Source organism: Micropterus dolomieu, linkage group LG06 (assembly GCF_021292245.1).
Source record: "Micropterus dolomieu isolate WLL.071019.BEF.003 ecotype Adirondacks linkage group LG06, ASM2129224v1, whole genome shotgun sequence".
NCBI lineage: Eukaryota > Metazoa > Chordata > Actinopteri > Centrarchiformes > Centrarchidae > Micropterus > Micropterus dolomieu.
The window spans coordinates 20486910-20505382 of record NC_060155.1 but is presented as its reverse complement, the minus strand read 5'-3'; the positions used below and the strand labels follow the sequence as shown (position 1 = coordinate 20505382).

The window sequence follows — 18473 nt, the reverse complement described above, 5'->3', positions numbered from 1 at the left end:
GTATTTATATGAATATGAAACGACGCTGGGATAAGACGTTCTGTTAAGGTTAACACATCTGTTAACTGTCCTTAATTCTCTCTCGCTCTCGCTCTCTTTTATACACACACTCTACTTTCAGTAGTTCTCAATTGCCATAGCAACAAGGATTGGCAAATGCTCCAAATATCTATGCAGTCTACCAGTCACATATGCTGATCACTGGCATTATTAAATTGTATAGAAGCTATGTTTGTGAGTATGTCCACTAAACCAGAGCTTGGCAGTGCATCGGCTGTTGTCAATACACTCCTATAGGATTGGTTTGGTGACTCGCATACATCCAGAAGAGCTGTGGTGAATCTATATTAAATCAGGATGATAAATAGGGCGAACCCACTCACTTTGAGTCCTAAAATACTGAGGTTTCACACTGAAAGTGTTCTTGTTTTGCTGACGGATTCCACAGCCTGTACACACTCGTGTAAAATGGAGATCCCAGACTGTTCCCAAAACGCATGTAGCCATTATAATATAATTGATCAGAAGAAAGATAGTGTGCGCTCTATTTATAATTTGTGCGCGTAACGGTGCGTCTCAGCGCGTCTCTCGTTCATTAGCCAATGCACATCCATCTGGTCGCACTGCATCAGCTGCCACGACCGGGCTTGTGTGGACGTCACAGATCCCCCCTCCTTTCCTTTCCTCACCTTCCCCTTCTCGTTTTCTTTTTTTTTTTGTTCCGCCAGAGCATCTCTCTCCTTCTCTCTCTACACCGCCCACTCCACTCACCGCCGCCTCGCCGGCTTCTTCGCCTCACTACATCGCCCGCTGCCCTTTGCTGCCTTTTTTTAGGGAGAAGAAACCGTGCATTTTGGAACCAAACAAAATATATAAATACCACTATGGCGAGTACCGAGGATAAACCTGCCAACAAGGAGAATGTGTCCAGCTGGAAGGACTCCTTCTACAACCCGAGGACCGGGGAGCTGATGGGTCGCACGGCCAGCAGCTGGGGTAAGGATCCCCGTTACACAGGCAATTAGTAGATGTGCTTTGACATTCACGGGGCTTATACCTAACCTGGTGTCTTCCTCTACGCATTTTCAGAACATTCATAGATGTGTACCTTTTGAATATATTGCCTGCTACATATTTCTGCGCATGGGTCGATTAAAATGACTGCCAGATAGATCTTGGCTTAGCGGAGGAGCCATCATTGGCCTACATGAAGGTGTAAAGGAGAAGCCTCTACCAAGAGGCTCACCAAGATGATGATGCTATCAAAGGTGTGCGCCAGTCTCTCTTTGCTGCATAGGCAGAAATAACCAACCAGGTGATGATCAATCCCAACAGCAGAGAATTCTTTATTAATATTTATCATCTGCATTTATTAGGATTACCAGGAGATTGTGTTCACAGTGAAGACCCCAGCTGATAAAACCCCCCCAGTGCCTGATCATATTTGAGGAGTGTGCTACAGCATTCCTGGGCTGAATCCATGGCTGATCAGGCCATACATTTTATGTAATGATTCCCCAGTTATTTCCAGAGTGAGGTAGTAACACACCACCCTTTCTCCAGCAGCCAGCTCCTATAGGCTAGCGCACGGCTGTCAGGCTGCCTGGGCCCCTGTGCTGCTGTGCAGTGGGATGCTCCGTTGCAGTTGCATGGCCGCCCACATTAGCATGCCTGTCAAGGTCAAATGGGATTCCCTCTCTCCTCTTTCTCTCTCTTTCACACACTAGGCAGGTGCATTGTGGGATACTGTTGGAGAGGAATGAGAGAAAGGGGGGTGTACAACAGGAAGCTGAGGGGTCCATCCCCTTTTTTCCTTCTTTTTTGTCAACTTAGAGGGCATCTGTGCTGTGCAAGCTGGATGGTGGTGAACCATTTTGAGTCAGATGTTTCCATAACTGTGGCTGTACCCTGCATTGGATAAATGAGGCTTCAGATGCTTTGAGCACAGCAGCGTCATCCAAGCATCTTGTGTGATTTGAAAACTGAGGGGTCTCCAGTCAAACTATGGCCTCAGATTTGTCAGCAGTGAGTAGCATTCCCCCCCTTCCCCCGATCCAAAATGGTTTCTCTCAAAGGGACTGTACACTCAAATGACAATTTTCCTCAGTCTGCAGATGAGGAAAGATGTGGAGAATCAGAAGGCTCACAGTTAATTATACATGACCACTCTCTGTCTTTTTCCCTCATTATGTCTGCTCTCTCTTTCTATCCTCTTTCTGTTTCTCTAACTATCTCCAGCCCTCATCCTGTTGTTCTACCTGGTTTTCTACTGTTTCCTGGCTGGTATGTTTGCCCTGACCATGTGGGTGATGCTGCTCACTCTGGATGACTATGTGCCGAAGTACCGAGACCGTGTTCCCTATCCAGGTTAGTGTCTCTCAACGGCAAGTACATGGGCAGGAACATGGCTTTCAGCTACCGTAACTGGCAGCATTTCTCTTTGAGGCATTCATTATTCATACTCCCACCAATGAGATGCTGTCACAATAATGTGCTACATTACAGATGCTTTTTGTATTGATCTGTTTTGAAGTCTCTTCCTGTGTGATATCAGCAGTGGAGCTTGTCTGAGAATGTTTTCTCGCAAGCTGTAATTGGAGACAAATCCCGATGATGACTGTGCATTAGTTTCTCCTGTTGGGATCATTTGTTACTTTATTATATTTACTTCGCTTTGTGTCTTTGTTGCAGGATTGGTGATTCGTCCCAATTCATTGGATATCACATTCAATAAATCTGACCCGCTGAAGTATGCAGATTATGTCCAACACCTGGAGTCCTTCCTGCAAAGTAAGTGCACTTCTCCCAGATAAAGACATAAATTAATATTAAAACAGATTCCACTGTCTTTTTCCAATGGATCTTTCCATTTACCTGAATGTATCTCTGTTCATCTCCGTTTTTCTCCATCTCAGGATATAATGATACAGAGCAGGAGAAGAACGAGGAGTGCCCACAAGGAGAGTATTTCATGCAGGATGACAGCGAGGACATGACGAAGAAAGCTTGTCGCTTCAAGAGGGGCGTCCTGAGTCTCTGCTCTGGCCTCTCTGACACCAACTTTGGCTACTCTGAGGGAAAACCCTGCGTGCTGCTGAAGATGAACAGGGTAAAACCCACTTTACTCCTTTACAAAATCACAATTTTGTCTTTCAACCTTTTCTTCCTTCCCACACAGCTTGCATCTCCATTGGTTTAGTCGCTTGCTGTCACTTCCCAAAATGAATTGATTAATTTCCAGTTTTGGTTCCACACATGCAGCAGCCTTTCTACACAGTCTCAACCTCTCCTGTTTCCCTCACCTCTTAGATCATCGGCCTGAAACCTCGTGGGGATCCCTACATCAACTGCACAGTAAAAGTAAACACACATTTTTCCATGCTATACTGTACATGTGCTACTTGCTTGTATGTGTATTTTTTTTCTTTTCATTTCTTTCACACAAAAAAGCACTGATGACCATAACAGTCTCAATATTTTCTTTCTGTTAAACTTAATTTAATTTCTTCCTTCTTTTTGTTTGTTTTGTGTCTGATTTCTTTCTGCATGCTGTCACTGACGGCTTTAGGGTAAGATAATATGTAAATTATCAGGATAAGGCCAGTAGGGGTGTTAACACATTTTTATTATGTAACAGTTCATTATGCATGCCTCTAAACCCATCCTAGTGCCATTTTCAAGTCATTTTAATCCTCTAGTCCTTAGCCCTTTTTGCAGATTGAAGTGGAACACATCATGTTTTCTACTTCGTTTAAATCTCTTCACTAACAGAGAGTCGTTTTCCTTTTTTTCCATGTCCTGTCTCATGTGATCTTGAAAAAATGTCTCATTTTACTATTAATTTAACATAATAAAATGCATTTAATTTAATGTAAAATGTACATTGACTAACACGTGTTCGTCTGTGCAGAGAGACAACCCAATCCAAATGCAGTATTTCCCCAGTGAGGGGCGTATTGATAAGATGTATTTCCCCTACTACGGCAAGAAAGCCCATGTAAGTATTCATCCCCTGTCAGATCATGTCCCCTAACGTCCTCACATGGATGTATTATTGACAGATGGCATCTCTTTTCCTGATGCAGGAGACTTACGTGCAGCCCCTGGTGGCAGTGAAGCTGCTGCTCACCAAGGAGGACTACAACAAGGAGCTGTCGGTGGAGTGCAGGGTAGAGGGCTCTGACCTCCGGAACAACGATGAGAGGGATAAGTTCCTGGGCCGCGTTACCTTCAGGATCAAGGTGGTGGAGTAAAAGTGAAGACGGCCAGTAAAAGAGAAACCCGAAGCAGAGGCTGCCAACGTTTGCTAAGGATATATGTTTAAAAATGTAAAAAAATAATAATAATAATAAAAACAATGGAAGGAAGTGTCAAATAGGTCACAAAGGCGGCATTTTGGAGATGTGGCCAAACAGTCTGATGAAGTTTGGTTTCCAGTAGGAGAGCCAGTAAAATACAGATATTGATTGTTGCTTTGATGACATTTCTGACCCTTCTTTCCTTCATGATTCCTTGCTGACCTCCTCAAAGCCCCCCAGAACAAGACACAGGCTCTGCTCCTGACCCCCTTCATCCTTTCTTTCACCTGTTGCACTGTTCGTTCATCGCTCAGTTTGTTTTTTTTATTTCTTAGCATTGATGTGATTAGAAAACTTATAGCCATTGCAACCAAGCCATTTGGAGCAGTTCTGTTACCGCTGATTCACCTTTTTAAAACGTTTTTTAGATCTTCCTGCTATCGGGAAGAGAGTGTTGTTTTCATCTCTCCAAACTGTATGATCGACTGTATTATCGCTGGCGTTGAGAGGATTTTTATCTTGCTGTATAGTACAATTGAGAAAGTAGAACATTTCATACATCTCCAGAGTATTCACATTATCACACCACAGAGACTTCATAGGAACGTTCGTTGATAATCAAGTATAGCCACTGTATCCCTGTATATGAAATGCCAATTACAAAGTCCCTTTCTACATATAAATACATTGTGATCCTTACCATATTTAGGGAATTATAGATAGATCTTTGTGTTGTGGTCTGCATAGCCACAACCCAGTCTTGTGCCGTCTGTCTGTCTGCATGTCCGTCTGTCTGTCTGCCCGTCTTCCTGTTTACTCACCTCTCCACTGCAATAGCCAACATGTGGGTGAGCCCTCCAGGACTAGATAAGTTGTCTCGCTCCACCTCGCCGGGTGCTGCGCAGTGATGGTGGCTGAGGTGACACACACACACAGAAAGTACAGTGTACAGAGGCGCTGGGAAAGCATTGCAAAATATAAAGAGTTCACTGTAACTATGTACTGTATATCTTTACGTGATCTGTATATCTATCTGGGTCTCAAAGATTGTTAGTTTTCTCTCTTCTTCAGCCTGTTGATCTGATTGTCTGCCAATCTATTACTCTTCAATGTATATATCTACACTATCTACCATATTTACTTAATTCACACTGTATTTTTGTCACAAAACACAATGTCTGTGCACTGTAAAGAAATAATTTAAGCAAAGATTTACAGGAAATTATCTTATTCAAAGCTATGTTTACACAGTCTTAAAAGGAACCCGCATTTGAAAGAACAACTTGTAACATCTCTTCAGGGTGCCTTAAGACCTGATTAAATAAATTGTGGAATAAAAGTGATTTTGAAGAAAAAAACAGATTTACATCTGTATAATTTGTAATCATTTCTTAATTTGGGTTCTAGCTTTTTGTCAGCGTTGAAAGAAGTATTAGGTCCTTTTAATTCAAGTTAAAAAAATACAAAAAATGTAACAATAGCTCAGTACAAGTAAGAGTACTGCATGTTGAATCACATTTTAATAAATCTACAGTATTATTTGTAATATATATTTAAAGTGTCAAAACATTATGTTCTATCAATCACAAAACTTTTTTACACACTCGGGGTCCAGATCTTACCCACAGAAACACACAAATACATACCCACATACAAATACATATTTGTACATGTGTAAAAAAAAAACTTTTACACAACTAAAATAAAAGAGATACATAAAAAAGATAACCACTGTCCTACCAGGAGACAATTGTAGCAATGTTACCACATACAGGATTGGCAGTGTGTAGTACTTTAGCCATATGTTTGTCAAACCCAAAATTATTAGATTTCTGAATCATTAAGCTAGCACATGAATTCATATGAGACATTATTAGATTAAAAATACTGATGCATCAATGTCTGGGCAGCATTTTACTGTAGCTGGTCGAGGTTGAGTTAGTTTTAACTGCTTTACATACAGTCGGCCAGTTTAGTTCAGTTGTTCCCATCCTGGTGTTCATGCCCCCTCCAGGGTTACAAGATACATCTGAGGGGTCATGAGATGGGTTCTGCTGTTACAAATGTGTAGTCAGTTTTGGGATTTTCTACAATCTTTGCTTTTATTTTGTAAAATATTGGAAACTTTGAGTATTGGGCCACGAAAACAGTTATATAAATGAAACCATCTAAAAAGTTAAGAGGGGAAATATCTCTAGTGGGACTGACATCTGAAATGCGAGGGGTCTTAACCATACACTGCTTTTTGTAAGGGGCCATAAGCCAAAAAGGTTGGGAACCACTGATTTAATCTTTTAAAAATGCACTGTATGTGTGTATATATGTTTTTTTGTATGTAACTGTTAAATCCTAATTTATAATGTATCTTAGTAACTATAGCTGTCAGATAAATGTAGCGCAGTAAAAAGTACAATGTGTTTCCCTAAATGTAGTGGAGTAGAAATATAAAGTAGCACTTAATGTAAATACTCAAGTACAAGTACCTTAAAGTTCTTCAGTTGTTGAGTAATTGTACAGTCTACCACTGCTTTTAGTCAGGTTTTTAGCCTTGTACGCAGTATCTCTCTTTCTTATTTACCCAAATTAGCCAAAAACGCTATTTGACTGAATGCATGGAAAATTAAATTACTCAATACACAGGAATTTGAATTCAAACTTGTTTGTGTGCTTCCTAACATGCTAGCTGAGAGAGACCGGGCAGATTGAATTAGATTGTTTTGGTAATCTTTTGCCTTCAGTCAGTTGCCACTCAATCACCATCATTGTAGTACAAATCTGCTGCCACACGTGGGAGCTAGAAACAAGACAGGCAGAGCTGTTGGTGACCGTGTGGCTCAAACATGGTGCTGCCAGAGGGGCTGGGCAGCTGCAGAAACTGAGGAGGTTAGTGACGCATTGCCCATCTCTGCATCTTGTGGTATTCCTGATTACACAAATCGATGTAGACAAATCCACATAATTGAACATGCCATTGGTTTCCACAACAATCTCAAAAGAGTCTCCCCCACTGAGGTCACATCCAATAAACATATTTATATTATATTTATTTATAAATTCATATGCTAAAAATTAGTCTAACAAAAGAGGGACCAACACTTTATTAGCTCAGCCCTTTATTCTATTTCTAATTATTTTAAATCACCTGTTTAAGTCAAAGTGAGCCGTTGGTTCTGAGCTGTGTCCGGTGCGTGTTTAGACTATGAGGTAGAATTCAGAATATATCAAGTCAGTTTTAAAAGAAGTCTGATCATGCCTGTCTGCTCTAATTTCACAGCACCTCCATCCATCCAGCTCCCACAGCGCCCGAGGCAGCATCCGCCTTGTCCTTCACTGTCAACAGCAGTCTGAATCCAAGTCCTGCTACATGTGAGATAAGCTCTTGGGGTTTAGCTGCAGCACGAATCCACCTGAGTGCCTACTGAACTCTTGCCATCCTTGAGTTACAATGCTGTAAACAAGTCTTGTTTGAGACAAAACACAAAAAAACTCATATTTTCATTTGTCTATTTCTTGGACTTATGGTCAAAGAAAATAAATTGGGAAATGTTGTAAACTGAAAGTCTGAGCTGGAAAAATCTCCCATTAACGAGTGTATATGTGTTTTATGTGTTGCCGTTTAAATCTTTTCCACTAGTATTTTGCAGAGATTTGCTAAAATAAACCATTGGCTGTATCACTTTCCTCTTTTCAGCACTTGCAAGGAACTGGCCCACTTTTAGACTTGTCTTTTAATAGTATTCACACAGCATTCTCTCTAAAAATCAAATGTCAAAATGTGGCGAAATAAGGTTTCTCAGCTCAGCACTGTAGCTGTAGTTTTCTGCTCAGACCCGTTACTTGACAGTAACATCAAGATGCTTCATTGTCTGAGAGGATTTGGAGCTGATTTAAGCAAAGAAGGCGCAAGGATACAATTGGGTATCGCCTGATCAGATAAGAGTTGAACTTGCCCAGCTGTGGTGGCCTGGAGCACAGCCTGGCTGTAGTCAGCATCCAGAAAGGGATTAATGCAACTGATATTTTTAGGTTTTACTCCAGAGTCCTCAGCTGCACTTTCTCTGTGGTTATATATAGCCCGTGAGTAACGTGGCACAATTTGAAGCAGTTCTCTGACGCTGGTGGAGAATGTGCTCTTTAAGTGTTGTTGAGCCTCAAGACAACAAATGAGACGAACACATAAATATTCATAATCACAGAAAAGACACGTTAAAAGACATATTTTAATTTGTTCAGTTGATTCGGGATTCAATGAAGTTTCTGCTTTACATCTGACATTTCTAGTAGCAATATTAGTTATATTTACAAGTACATGTAATACATATATTTAAATCATTTTAACATTAACTGTAAAAACTCAACTCTGGAAGATCTGGGACTTTAAAACCTTTAGCAAATAATTACCCTGAGACAAGTAAACAAGAATAACAAGGAATTTCTTTTGAACTAACCCAAGTCTCTATACTCAACGACCACAGCAGTGGAATCATTTTCAGAATCTGGCTAGTTTGAGTTATTCACACTCATCTCAAACTAAGACAAGAGCGCCTTATTATCACAGTGTTTCAGGGCCGTGCACAGGGCAACCTGCACATTCCTGGTACAGGAATTTATTGCCCTACTCCTCTAACTTTTTCTCCCTCAAATGCAGCAATTAACTGATGTTCCTGCACTCATCTCTCTCCCAGCATCCCAGGGCTAAAGAGTCTCCATTCTCACTAAGTTGAGCCTCATAGCACCAACAGTAGAGCGACTCAGTGAGGAGGTGTTCAGTATTCCTAATATTCTGTAAAAGAAATCCTACATTTAAATTACTTACATTTTTGCCTTTCTCTCTGTGCATAGATTTCTCTATATACAATACATACAATCGCAACAATTGCTTTTTTAGCTTTTATAAAACTAAAATGTTGGACAGAGGGGAAAACAGCTGGATATAAATACAATGATATATATAATATTAAACACTAGAACTGTCTCTGTCACATGTAGAAACAGTGTGACCTTATGATGGCATCAATAAAGGGCATAAGATGGCGGGGGAGTGCCATGAGACGCTGTAACTTTCCCACAATCCAGTAGAGGTTGCTCTAACTGCAGAGTTTCAAGGTTTAAAAGGGCCTTCAAATATCTACATGTGTGTTTGTTCCAAGTTGTTTAAAACTTATGTTGAATGCTTCCATTGCAAACACTTTTCAAAAATTCCTTTCTTAAACAGTTTGGATTTAGACATTTCTTCATAAAGTAATATAGTATTCCTGGCTTGTGCTTGCCTCTTTCATAAAACATGATTCATCTTTTACATCAATGTTAATGTGCATCTGACTGAGAACACAAACAAACTGTTGAGTGTTATCACTGGTATATGATATCAAACATGCGGTTTCTTAAAGCACTATACACGTGCCGGACTTCTTTTCGTCATCGCCACCTCCTCCACCCTCTTTCCTGTTGGGATCATTGAGCTCATCAAATAGTCCAGTGTCAATCATCTCCTGCTGCCACTGAATGGGCACGGCACCTGTGCTAAACTCCTTGAAGAACTTTTCATCATTGGTATCTAACTCGATGCCCTTGACGTCAGAGAACTCGGCAATGTCGCCGGTATCCTTTGCATAGACAACGTTGGGCTTGGGCGTCCAAGGAGGATCCACCAGCCCGGCCTCCAGACGGGGGAAGTTGATAGTCTTGAACCATGGGTGCTTCCTAGGATCCTCCATGTTGTTCCTAATGAGAACATTATACTTCTTCATCAGTGTTTCAAAACTACAGTGCTAGACAGAAGTGCCTTCATGGGTTTGTGCAACATTTTGGTTAGAGTTAGGGGAAGGCTTCCTCAGCTCAGGGTTAGGGTTAAGCTGCCTAACATCCATTGTACCATGAAGATCTCTGGGACTAACGCTAAACATTTAATAACATTTAATAGATACATTTTTTAAAATATTGAAATAAAATGGACACAGAAACAGTATGCTGCTAAAAGTCAGAATGCACAGACAAAGCCACTGTATGCAAATATCAGGCAGAGCTTGCTTATAACTATACAGAGTAGAAGAACCTCTTACTTCATGCCAAGGCGCTCATCAATTGGCTTCTTGAGGAACTGCTGGATGATGTCCTTGGTGGCTGCATCAAAGCACTTGTGCTCCCACTTGGGTTCCTCGTTGAGAATGCGGCGCTGCACCTCCTCCTTCTCCACCTTCTCCTTCTTGGAGTCAGGGCCTTTGAAAGGTGTGTAGCCAGCCACCATCTCATAGATACTGCAGCCCAGGGCCCACCAGTCCACTGATGTCCTGTATGGAGTTTTGTTCAGGAGCTCAGGGGCCATGTAGGCTCCAGTACCAGCCTAAAGGAGAGAGAGAATGGTAGAAGGGGAAGATTGAATATGAAGTACATCTATAAATACTTTTATTTTATTGTTTTTACTTTGTTAGAAAGAGTGGAAGCAATGAATGTACAGACTTATGTGACAGTTCAGTGACATGAAAGATGCAAAGAGCACTTTGTTCCTGAACAGACTTATACAACAGAAAGAGGGTCTGGAAGGACAGAACACGTTTAAAACTGAGATACATAACCTTCATACGTCCCTAATGAAAGATAGTCACACAGGTTGGGTGCCTGGGTTACTAAAAGCTTTAATCTAGTCTTTGCCATCTTCTCTTTCTGTCTGCCTTTGTGTAACTTTCACCTTTCGCTGTCTTGCTTACTCTCTCACTTCTCCTCTCCCTCTGTGACCTCACACGCAGGCTCGGACCAGGAGCTTAATCCTAATGCTAAGCCTACACACTGACAGGGTTGTCCAGCTTCTGATAAAAAGGGTGGCCATTTCTGGATGCTGTAGCCAGCAGAAATACGTAATACCCAGACAACACGTAGCCAGGCACACACACACAAACTGCAAATTGGCATAGAGCCAAGAGCCTGCTCTTTGCTACTGCAAATCAGTTTTTATTAGATCCATATGTTAGCACAAGTGAAGTGTCATATAGGCATTATGAGGACTGTAGGATGTCCTTTTGTAGCCACTTCAATATGGTAACACCTAAAGACATGTATAATCTAGCATGACCTCAAACAATTCCTCCTGATGACACCACATCATTTAACAGGCTCGTACTACTTCTGCAAAAGTCATAAAAAATTATGTAGACTTCTCTGTTCTTTACTTTAACAGGTGTGACAAGACTTGGCCAGAGATTTGTCTGAATAAGCTCTTCTCACTGATTAGTGAAGACATGATACTACAACTCTACTGACCAAACAAGTTTGTAAAACCTTTTTGTCTTAATATTTACTCCCAGTGGCTTTTTGTAACAAAGTTCTATTATTCTGAAATTGGTGTATCTGATGGTGATCACTTTAACTTTATAAATAAAGAACCTGCACACTCCGGTCAATCAAAGGGGCAAAGCACTCGTTTAGCCCCTCTTTTTGTGTGTGTGATCACACAAGTCACAGAATGATCACCGCAATTAATCTGATCGTTGTTCAGGCATTTTTCAGTTAAAGTCACCTTGTTTGCAAACTAACGTGTCTAAACATGTTCACCGTAGGTTTTTACCTGAATCTGTCAGTCTAATCAGGGACAGACTTGTGTAATGCCCACTAAGAGGATTAGGGGACCAAAGCCAGCCTGTAGGAGGTTAGCCAAGTCATTCTGGCTGGCTGAGGAGCATCAGAGTACTGGATAATGAGCTTACTAAAGGTTCATAGAGCCAAGAGCTTACTCTTTGCTACTGCAAGTGAATCTAGAAGAAAGGTTTAGTGCAGGTGAGGTGTAATATATAAAAATAGAGGACAGAATATTTGAAAATAATGTTGTGCACACAGGGTGATTATTGGATTCCTCTATCAGTATTTTTAAGGTTGTGGTCATTTTTGACAACACCTGAACAACATCTTTAAAGCTCAGTGAGTGATCTAAAAGGCCGTCATGGTGTCACAACAGCCTTTACTTTTGTGTATTGTTGAAGGATCCTACATTAGATGTAAGAATCCCACTGTGCAGCCAATGTAATATAACATCAAGCTAACCTCTTTGGTGACATGGTATCTTTTTACAGGCTACAGTCTTCGTAAAGTGTTGTGGGAATCCTTAGATTTATCGATTGCCACTTCAACAATCATTGGATCTCCAAGGTCTCTGAAATAGCCCCTACACAAAATGGTGGCTTATAAATGGCCAGGCTATAATCTCACTGCTAAAGGATCGAATGAGTTATATAATGGATTCAGAGATTCTCATCGTACAGATCTTTAAGCAATCCTGTAATCCCTGTCTGGATTTAGAGTAAAAACCCCTCCAAGATTGACAGCCTGTCCAAGAGCCTCAGGAGTTCAGTTCAGTTTTTGGTTTCAACCTCATCTTCAGTTAAGTGAACACAGATAGGGTGGATATGTAGATGAGGTGTCACCCAACAAGCAGTGGTGTCTGTTTCTGTGATGTTTGATTTTTTTATGTTTCTGTTTGTGTCTGAGTATGTGCCGTCCAACCAGATAGATGATGACTTGACTAAAATCTTGATGATAATTTAGAGATCAGTTGCACATAACAGAATCAGAGGAGGATCATTTCTTGTCCTTTGGTGTGTGCAACTTCAAAGACTTGGAATAATAGTTGAAATGGCCCTTTAAGTCAGACATCTTTCACCACAGTGTAAAATCTTATTATGAGTCCCATGAGTGCAACTTGGTGCGCTTTTTTATTGTGTTTTAAGAGTAAAGACGCCGGCCTTTGCCATTTCAACCAGAATATCACTGTTGTGTGTCCCTCTACTCACCATCTGGGTGACAGTCTTTCCTGGAGCAATCTCTATTGCAAGACCCAAATCTGAAAGTCGGCACTGGCCTTGGCTATCCAGCAACACGTTCTCTGGCTTCATGTCACGGTATACGATATCCATGGCATGCAGATGCAGAATGCCGGTGGTGATCTGCGCTGTGTAGTGGATGATGCGCTTCATCTCAATGCCCTTGTCTACTCCCTTGCCATCATAGCCCATGTTGTAAATGTGGTACTTGAGGTCTCCTCCATTCATCAGGGTCATGACAAGGCACAGGTGGGTCTTGGTGTCATAAGCGTAGCCCAAGTTGACTAGAAACAGGCTGTTGACCTTCTCCAAGATCTGCTTCTCCAACAGGGCCATCTTCTCACCCTTCTTCTTCTTCAGTCGCTTTTTACACAACTTCTTGCAGGCGTACATCTGACCTGTGTTTTTCACCTGAACTGCACATACCTGAAGGACGATAGAATATTTTGTTAAAAAGGAAGATTTTTTGTAATCAATGTCCATGCAGTTATCTTTCGATTAATTAGAATCCATCTCCCACTGAAACAAAGCATGGTTTGCTGGTACCAGGCTGATCCAACACTAGCATTGGAGAGCCACAGGAACCATTGTGCTACACTGATCAGAAGACTGAAATCTGACAACTTTTTGAAAAGATTAGTTATTGTAGCAGCCTTTCAAACAACATACCCCTTTTAACATTACTGTAATAATTCTTAGATGTCTAAACAGCTTCCTACACTTCTATGATTGTATTTATAAATTGCCTTATTTTAGGTTGGATACTCAAGCTTGTTACTAAGATCTTGACTCAGAAAAGGGGTTCCTCAGGGTTCGAGTATGGGTCCTCTGTATGTGCGTCTGGCATACAGGACAAGCACTCTCAAATCTTTTAAATAATTATCACAACAATTTATTTTATTCAGAACGTTTATATGAGAACTCATACTACTACTTTTTTCTACTAATTTACACAATTACAGATCATTCATTATGTTCACATAGCAAGTTGTCTTTTAAAAAAGAGAGCACCAAATCTCAAAAAGTTTCTGTTAATCAGTATTTGAATGATCATAGTACTTTGCTAATGAAGATCACTGCTTCCTGCATCTGGCTTTGTATTACTAAATTTACGAAACCTAAGCCAGGATTTTCTATTGACTTCATGGGCACCTCGTGATTAAATCCTTATTATTATGTAAGGTCTTGTCCTAGCATATCCTTTCTTATGTTTTAAAGCAAATGTATTTATGTAGCTTAGGGTTTTAAGAATGAAAAGGCATCAACACTGCACCACAATACTCTACTGAACCACCATAATTACAATTCCAGATGATGTTGAATGCATATTCTCTGGTAATTTTTGCAAACATTATACAAAATATGGTAATACATTGTTACACCATCATACCCAGGAGCCTGGGGAGGATCATGCAACTAAAAGCAGTGTTAAAAGATAAATTATTTGCCATAACACATATTTCCACAGACTTTTGTAAAATTTTATGTGGATGCTCTTGCTTACCTCTCCGAAGCCTCCTTTTCCCAGAGTTCTGAACTCATAGAAGTATTTGTCATTGATGGGCTGTTTCTCATACTCTTTCCACTGGAGGAATTTATCAAAGAATGGGCTGCTCTGGTAATCTGTGAAGGGTTTGCCTTGTAGAAAATCTCTTACACCTTCCTGGACTTTACCTTTCATCACGTCCTCAAAAGTGGCATCTGTTACAGCCTTGCATTTGTCAGCAGGCTCCCCAGTAAGAAAGGAGAGGAAGGTCTTGGAATCAGCCTTGCAATACTTGGTCATGATGCTTTGGCATGCCTTGTCTTTTGTTGCACCTTCAGCCAGATCCCAGTCATACATCTCATCCAGAAAATCAGCAGCAATCTTATATTCGGGGGTCTTTGACAGGAATTCACGGAAAAACCTTTTACCAATAGGCTGCCTTTCACAAAGCGATGTAAAGTCCTTGTCAATAGAACTTCTTATTGCAGCACATTGCTCAGGCTTGGGGAGAGACAAGCTGCGACGGCGCTTTTTCATCTCCTTGTCATCACCGCCCTGGGCTTTTAGGTAGGCCGTGTTGGCCACCAGGTTGTCCAGTGTCCCCATGTCACACATCTTGGCGGTTGTATGTGGTCTTTCCCCCCTAAGTGACTGGGTTCTTCAGTGGCTCCCCAGGGATACCCTCTTACAACCAGTGCTGCGTCTTTCAGAATGTGTGTCTGTGTGAGAGTGCTCCAGAGCCAGTGTGCAAATGAGCTCCTTCACCACCCAGCCTACCTGCAAACCTAAGACACACTGACACACCCAGTAATTACTCATTAAGAATTAAATACCAGGGAGGGATTTTGGCTTAAGGATCTTTGTGTGGCCTATTCAAGGATGCTGTGCACGGAAAGGGAATCATAAGCGGACTCTATCCTAAGAGGCTTTGTAGCCCTCTATATTTGTTCATGGTGTACAGTAGTCTCGGTAGTCCAATGGGTTCTGTTGACTGTGCATTTAATGACACATGAGACACAGTAAAAGACACAAAAAGAAGCAGAAAATGTTCTGGAAAAGGCAAAACACCTTTAAAAACATAGCCACAGTTATGGAGGGTTCTTCAAAATTTGAATGTTGTTAGAAACTGGAGAAACATCGTAATGTTTGGTTGGGTATTTACACATGATATTGCAGCATAAAGATAGAAAATAAGATTGTATTTGGAGCCTTGAGCAGAATACTGATAACATATTGAGGTATCAATACAGTAAGCTATGGCTCTACGATATGGCAAAATCCTGATCTTCTATATGTTCCTTCCTTCTAGTCTCAACAGAGCAATTACTTCAGAGAGCTTACACCTAATCTGTCTGTTTCTTTTTAAATTTACCCTTATTCATCAGTGACTACCACCTTAACATGACAACAACTTTGAAAAAAATTCTAGCTAACATCATTACTATTTTCTTTATATCTTGTCCCCTTGTCACGTGTAAATACCTTCACTATAATAACCTTCACTATGTAAATACACATTTGGATGCATATTGATGCCTAAGATTTGGCTTAATGAAAGAGCACATTTGACCTAATACTTTGGGTATTTGCAAAATGTTTGAACTGGTCACGGCATTATAATAGCGTACTCCAAAATACCATTTTACACATCATTGAGTCGTTGTTTTTGTTGTATTCCTACAGTACACATCTTTTAAACACCAGGTAACAATGTGGCATTGGTTGTTGAAATCAAGAGTCAACACAGAGGTTCAGAGGCTCAGATCAGTATGGCACCAGAGCTCCTCGACTGGTTGGATTATAGAAAGCTTGAGGAGCATGACCTCAATCATGTGACAAAACCGAGGTTAAACTGAGGACCTGTTACCTCGCAGTGATACTCCACACACAAAAGCAAAGCCAAAAGATTTCATGCCAATTTTTCAGGTTTAACTAAAACATACATTGGCTTTCTATATCAATTTGTAGTGTCATCATTTTGCAAATCTACTATTAGACTGCATAAATAATATATACTGTAGCCTATAGACTTACATAGTCAACATATCCATTTGCTGTTGCAGCTTTACTCAAATCAGGCAAGTGATCTTAATTTTTACACAAGCAATGTGATTACTTGGCATTTTCCTTCCTTTGTTGCTTTTGGCAGTGACCCAGTTATGGTGATGTAGGCTAATTCAGTAAGATAAACCTTGGATAATATTGGCTAATCCTTTCTCAAATTGTCTCAAGCTGTCAGTGACCTGCACAAGATCAAGGGCTTTGTGCTTGCCTTCAGAGAACTCCAGACTCAGACCTTTTGACTCACTGACAGAGCACTCCAGTTGGAAGTTGGTGAAATTTTTTTTGGAAAGAAATCACAGCAATCAATAAAATTAGATCACAATTTCCTCAGAGAAATGTTGATTTTGGTTAAATATGTCCCTTAAAGAAAAAAAGAATAGTGACCGGTTACATAGAGAAAGGAAAGAATAGAAATACAAGCAGTGACCCAGAACCTTACACCTTATTATATTTCACCAAACTATTATTTCAAATTCTAATTTGCGTATAGAGGTGTCTTGCCAGTTTAAACTGTAAATATCGAATATGTCAAATGTGAACCATGTTGTAAATGGATCATAGTGTCAGTAAAGCACTTAAGCCTCCTGAGTGGATAAAATGAAGCCATAAGTTTCATCTTTAAAGGGGTCAGGGAAGGCAGCAAGAGGTAATCTGAGAGCTCACATGTCCCTCTATGAGTTTCCCATTCACTCTACAGAGGATCCCTGCTGAGTTATGTAACCAGCCCATCACACATGAATGTATGCTTTCACAAAATGTGTATGGAACAAGCCACAAAATATGGGATAAGGGAAATTAAGAGAGTTAATGATAAATTGAGCGGATGTACATTTGTAAGAGAAATTTCTATTTGTCTTCTTCTCTACCCAGTTTTAGATGTTTGATCTTTGAGCAGCCCGCTCTTTTAACCTTGGGAGGATTAGTCTGTCCCGAAGAGGGAGTAAAGGTTAAGATGAGTGAAGCATTCTTATTCGATCTCCCACATGGTCAGCTACATGGTCTTTATGTGCCTTGGCTCCATCCTCTTATATCCTCTGTCAAGCTTTCCACAATAGGAGGCAGTGGACGAAAAGCATTCCCAGTAGATTAGCGATGTGAATTACGGATCTTTGAAGGGAGCCGGATCTTACGGCTCCGTTCCTGTCCGGCTCTCAAACAGCTCTTCATTTAGGACCACTTCTGTTGGTCACTGCTCAAGTTTTCTCATTTGTTGCGAGAAATATGCAACATTCGTCATCTGCAATACACTGAAATATAATACTGATTATAATACTGATTACTGTCATACTGATGGTTAAAAAGTATTATGTCAAGAATAACTATTCTAGTTGTATAACAAAAACCACATCCTATTAATTAATTAATAAAAGTTAAATAGTATGGTTAAAAAATAATTATCCAACTCTATACAGTTTTATCAGATCTGAGATCAAATGTTCTGAAGAGAGGAGATGGGCTCTCCACCAGATTACCACCTGGCAGTGAGTTGGATCAGATAGCAGGTAAGGCTTACACACAGAGCAGGAGGACCAAAACGTTCAGATAAGGATACCTGATTTAGAGGGCTCGGTCCATAATGATTTCAGCTATCGTGTCCCAAAAAATCATCAGTCAGGTCGGGTCTTAAATTGTGCACAGTCTGTGATTAGAAATACAACCCAAGCAGTTGCTGAAGAAAGCTGCACAAGTTCATAAGGATGTCCACATCTGGCTGGCATCAGGAACTGCAGATTCAGTAGGGTGGTACAGATAGATAGATAGATAGATAGATAGATAGATAATGAATATTACAATAATTTATAGTATGCATTCAAC

The 18473-nt window shown here is 40.6% G+C and overlaps 2 protein-coding genes across 4 annotated transcripts; one reads left to right on the top strand and one right to left on the bottom strand.

Moving 5' to 3' along the window:
• Nucleotides 1-219: 219 nt before the first annotated feature.
• Nucleotides 220-4471, top strand: atp1b3a (ATPase Na+/K+ transporting subunit beta 3a). 3 transcript variants are annotated; one of them, XM_046051807.1, is made up of 8 exons: nt 220-234; nt 729-996; nt 2239-2367; nt 2692-2790; nt 2916-3109; nt 3310-3360; nt 3911-3997; nt 4086-4471. In XM_046051807.1, the coding sequence occupies exons 1-8, from the start codon at nt 229-231 to the stop codon at nt 4251-4253; spliced, it is 1002 nt and encodes a 333-aa protein (XP_045907763.1). In that variant the 5' UTR covers nt 220-228; the 3' UTR covers nt 4254-4471. The 3 variants fall into 3 exon arrangements, with proteins under 3 accessions (XP_045907763.1, XP_045907762.1, XP_045907764.1); XM_046051806.1 differs by lacking the exon at nt 220-234 and having other exon boundaries at nt 706-996; XM_046051808.1 differs by lacking the exons at nt 220-234; nt 729-996 and adding an exon at nt 1857-2025.
• A 5211-nt stretch (nt 4472-9682) lies between these two features.
• Nucleotides 9683-15209, bottom strand: grk7a (G protein-coupled receptor kinase 7a). Its single transcript, XM_046052166.1, has 4 exons — nt 14613-15209; nt 13079-13534; nt 10361-10641; nt 9683-10022 (listed from the first exon to the last, which is right to left on the bottom strand). The coding sequence occupies exons 1-4, from the start codon at nt 15207-15209 to the stop codon at nt 9683-9685; spliced, it is 1674 nt and encodes a 557-aa protein (XP_045908122.1).
• Nucleotides 15210-18473: the final 3264 nt, after the last annotated feature.

Coding starts and splice junctions, on each gene's coding strand:
- atp1b3a (XM_046051807.1), top strand. Junction 2,791..2,915: donor CCTGGAGTCCTTCCTGCAAA/GTAAGTGCACTT, acceptor TCTCCATCTCAG/GATATAATGATACAGAGCAG. Junction 3,361..3,910: donor ACATCAACTGCACAGTAAAA/GTAAACACACAT, acceptor TCGTCTGTGCAG/AGAGACAACCCAATCCAAAT.
- grk7a (XM_046052166.1), bottom strand. CDS start 15,209: ATGTGTGACATGGGGACACTGGACAACCTGGTGGCCAACACGGCCTAC. Junction 13,535..14,612: donor GAAAAGGAGGCTTCGGAGAG/GTAAGCAAGAGC, acceptor ATCGTCCTTCAG/GTATGTGCAGTTCAGGTGAA. Junction 10,023..10,360: donor GATGAGCGCCTTGGCATGAA/GTAAGAGGTTCT, acceptor TGTTCTCATTAG/GAACAACATGGAGGATCCTA.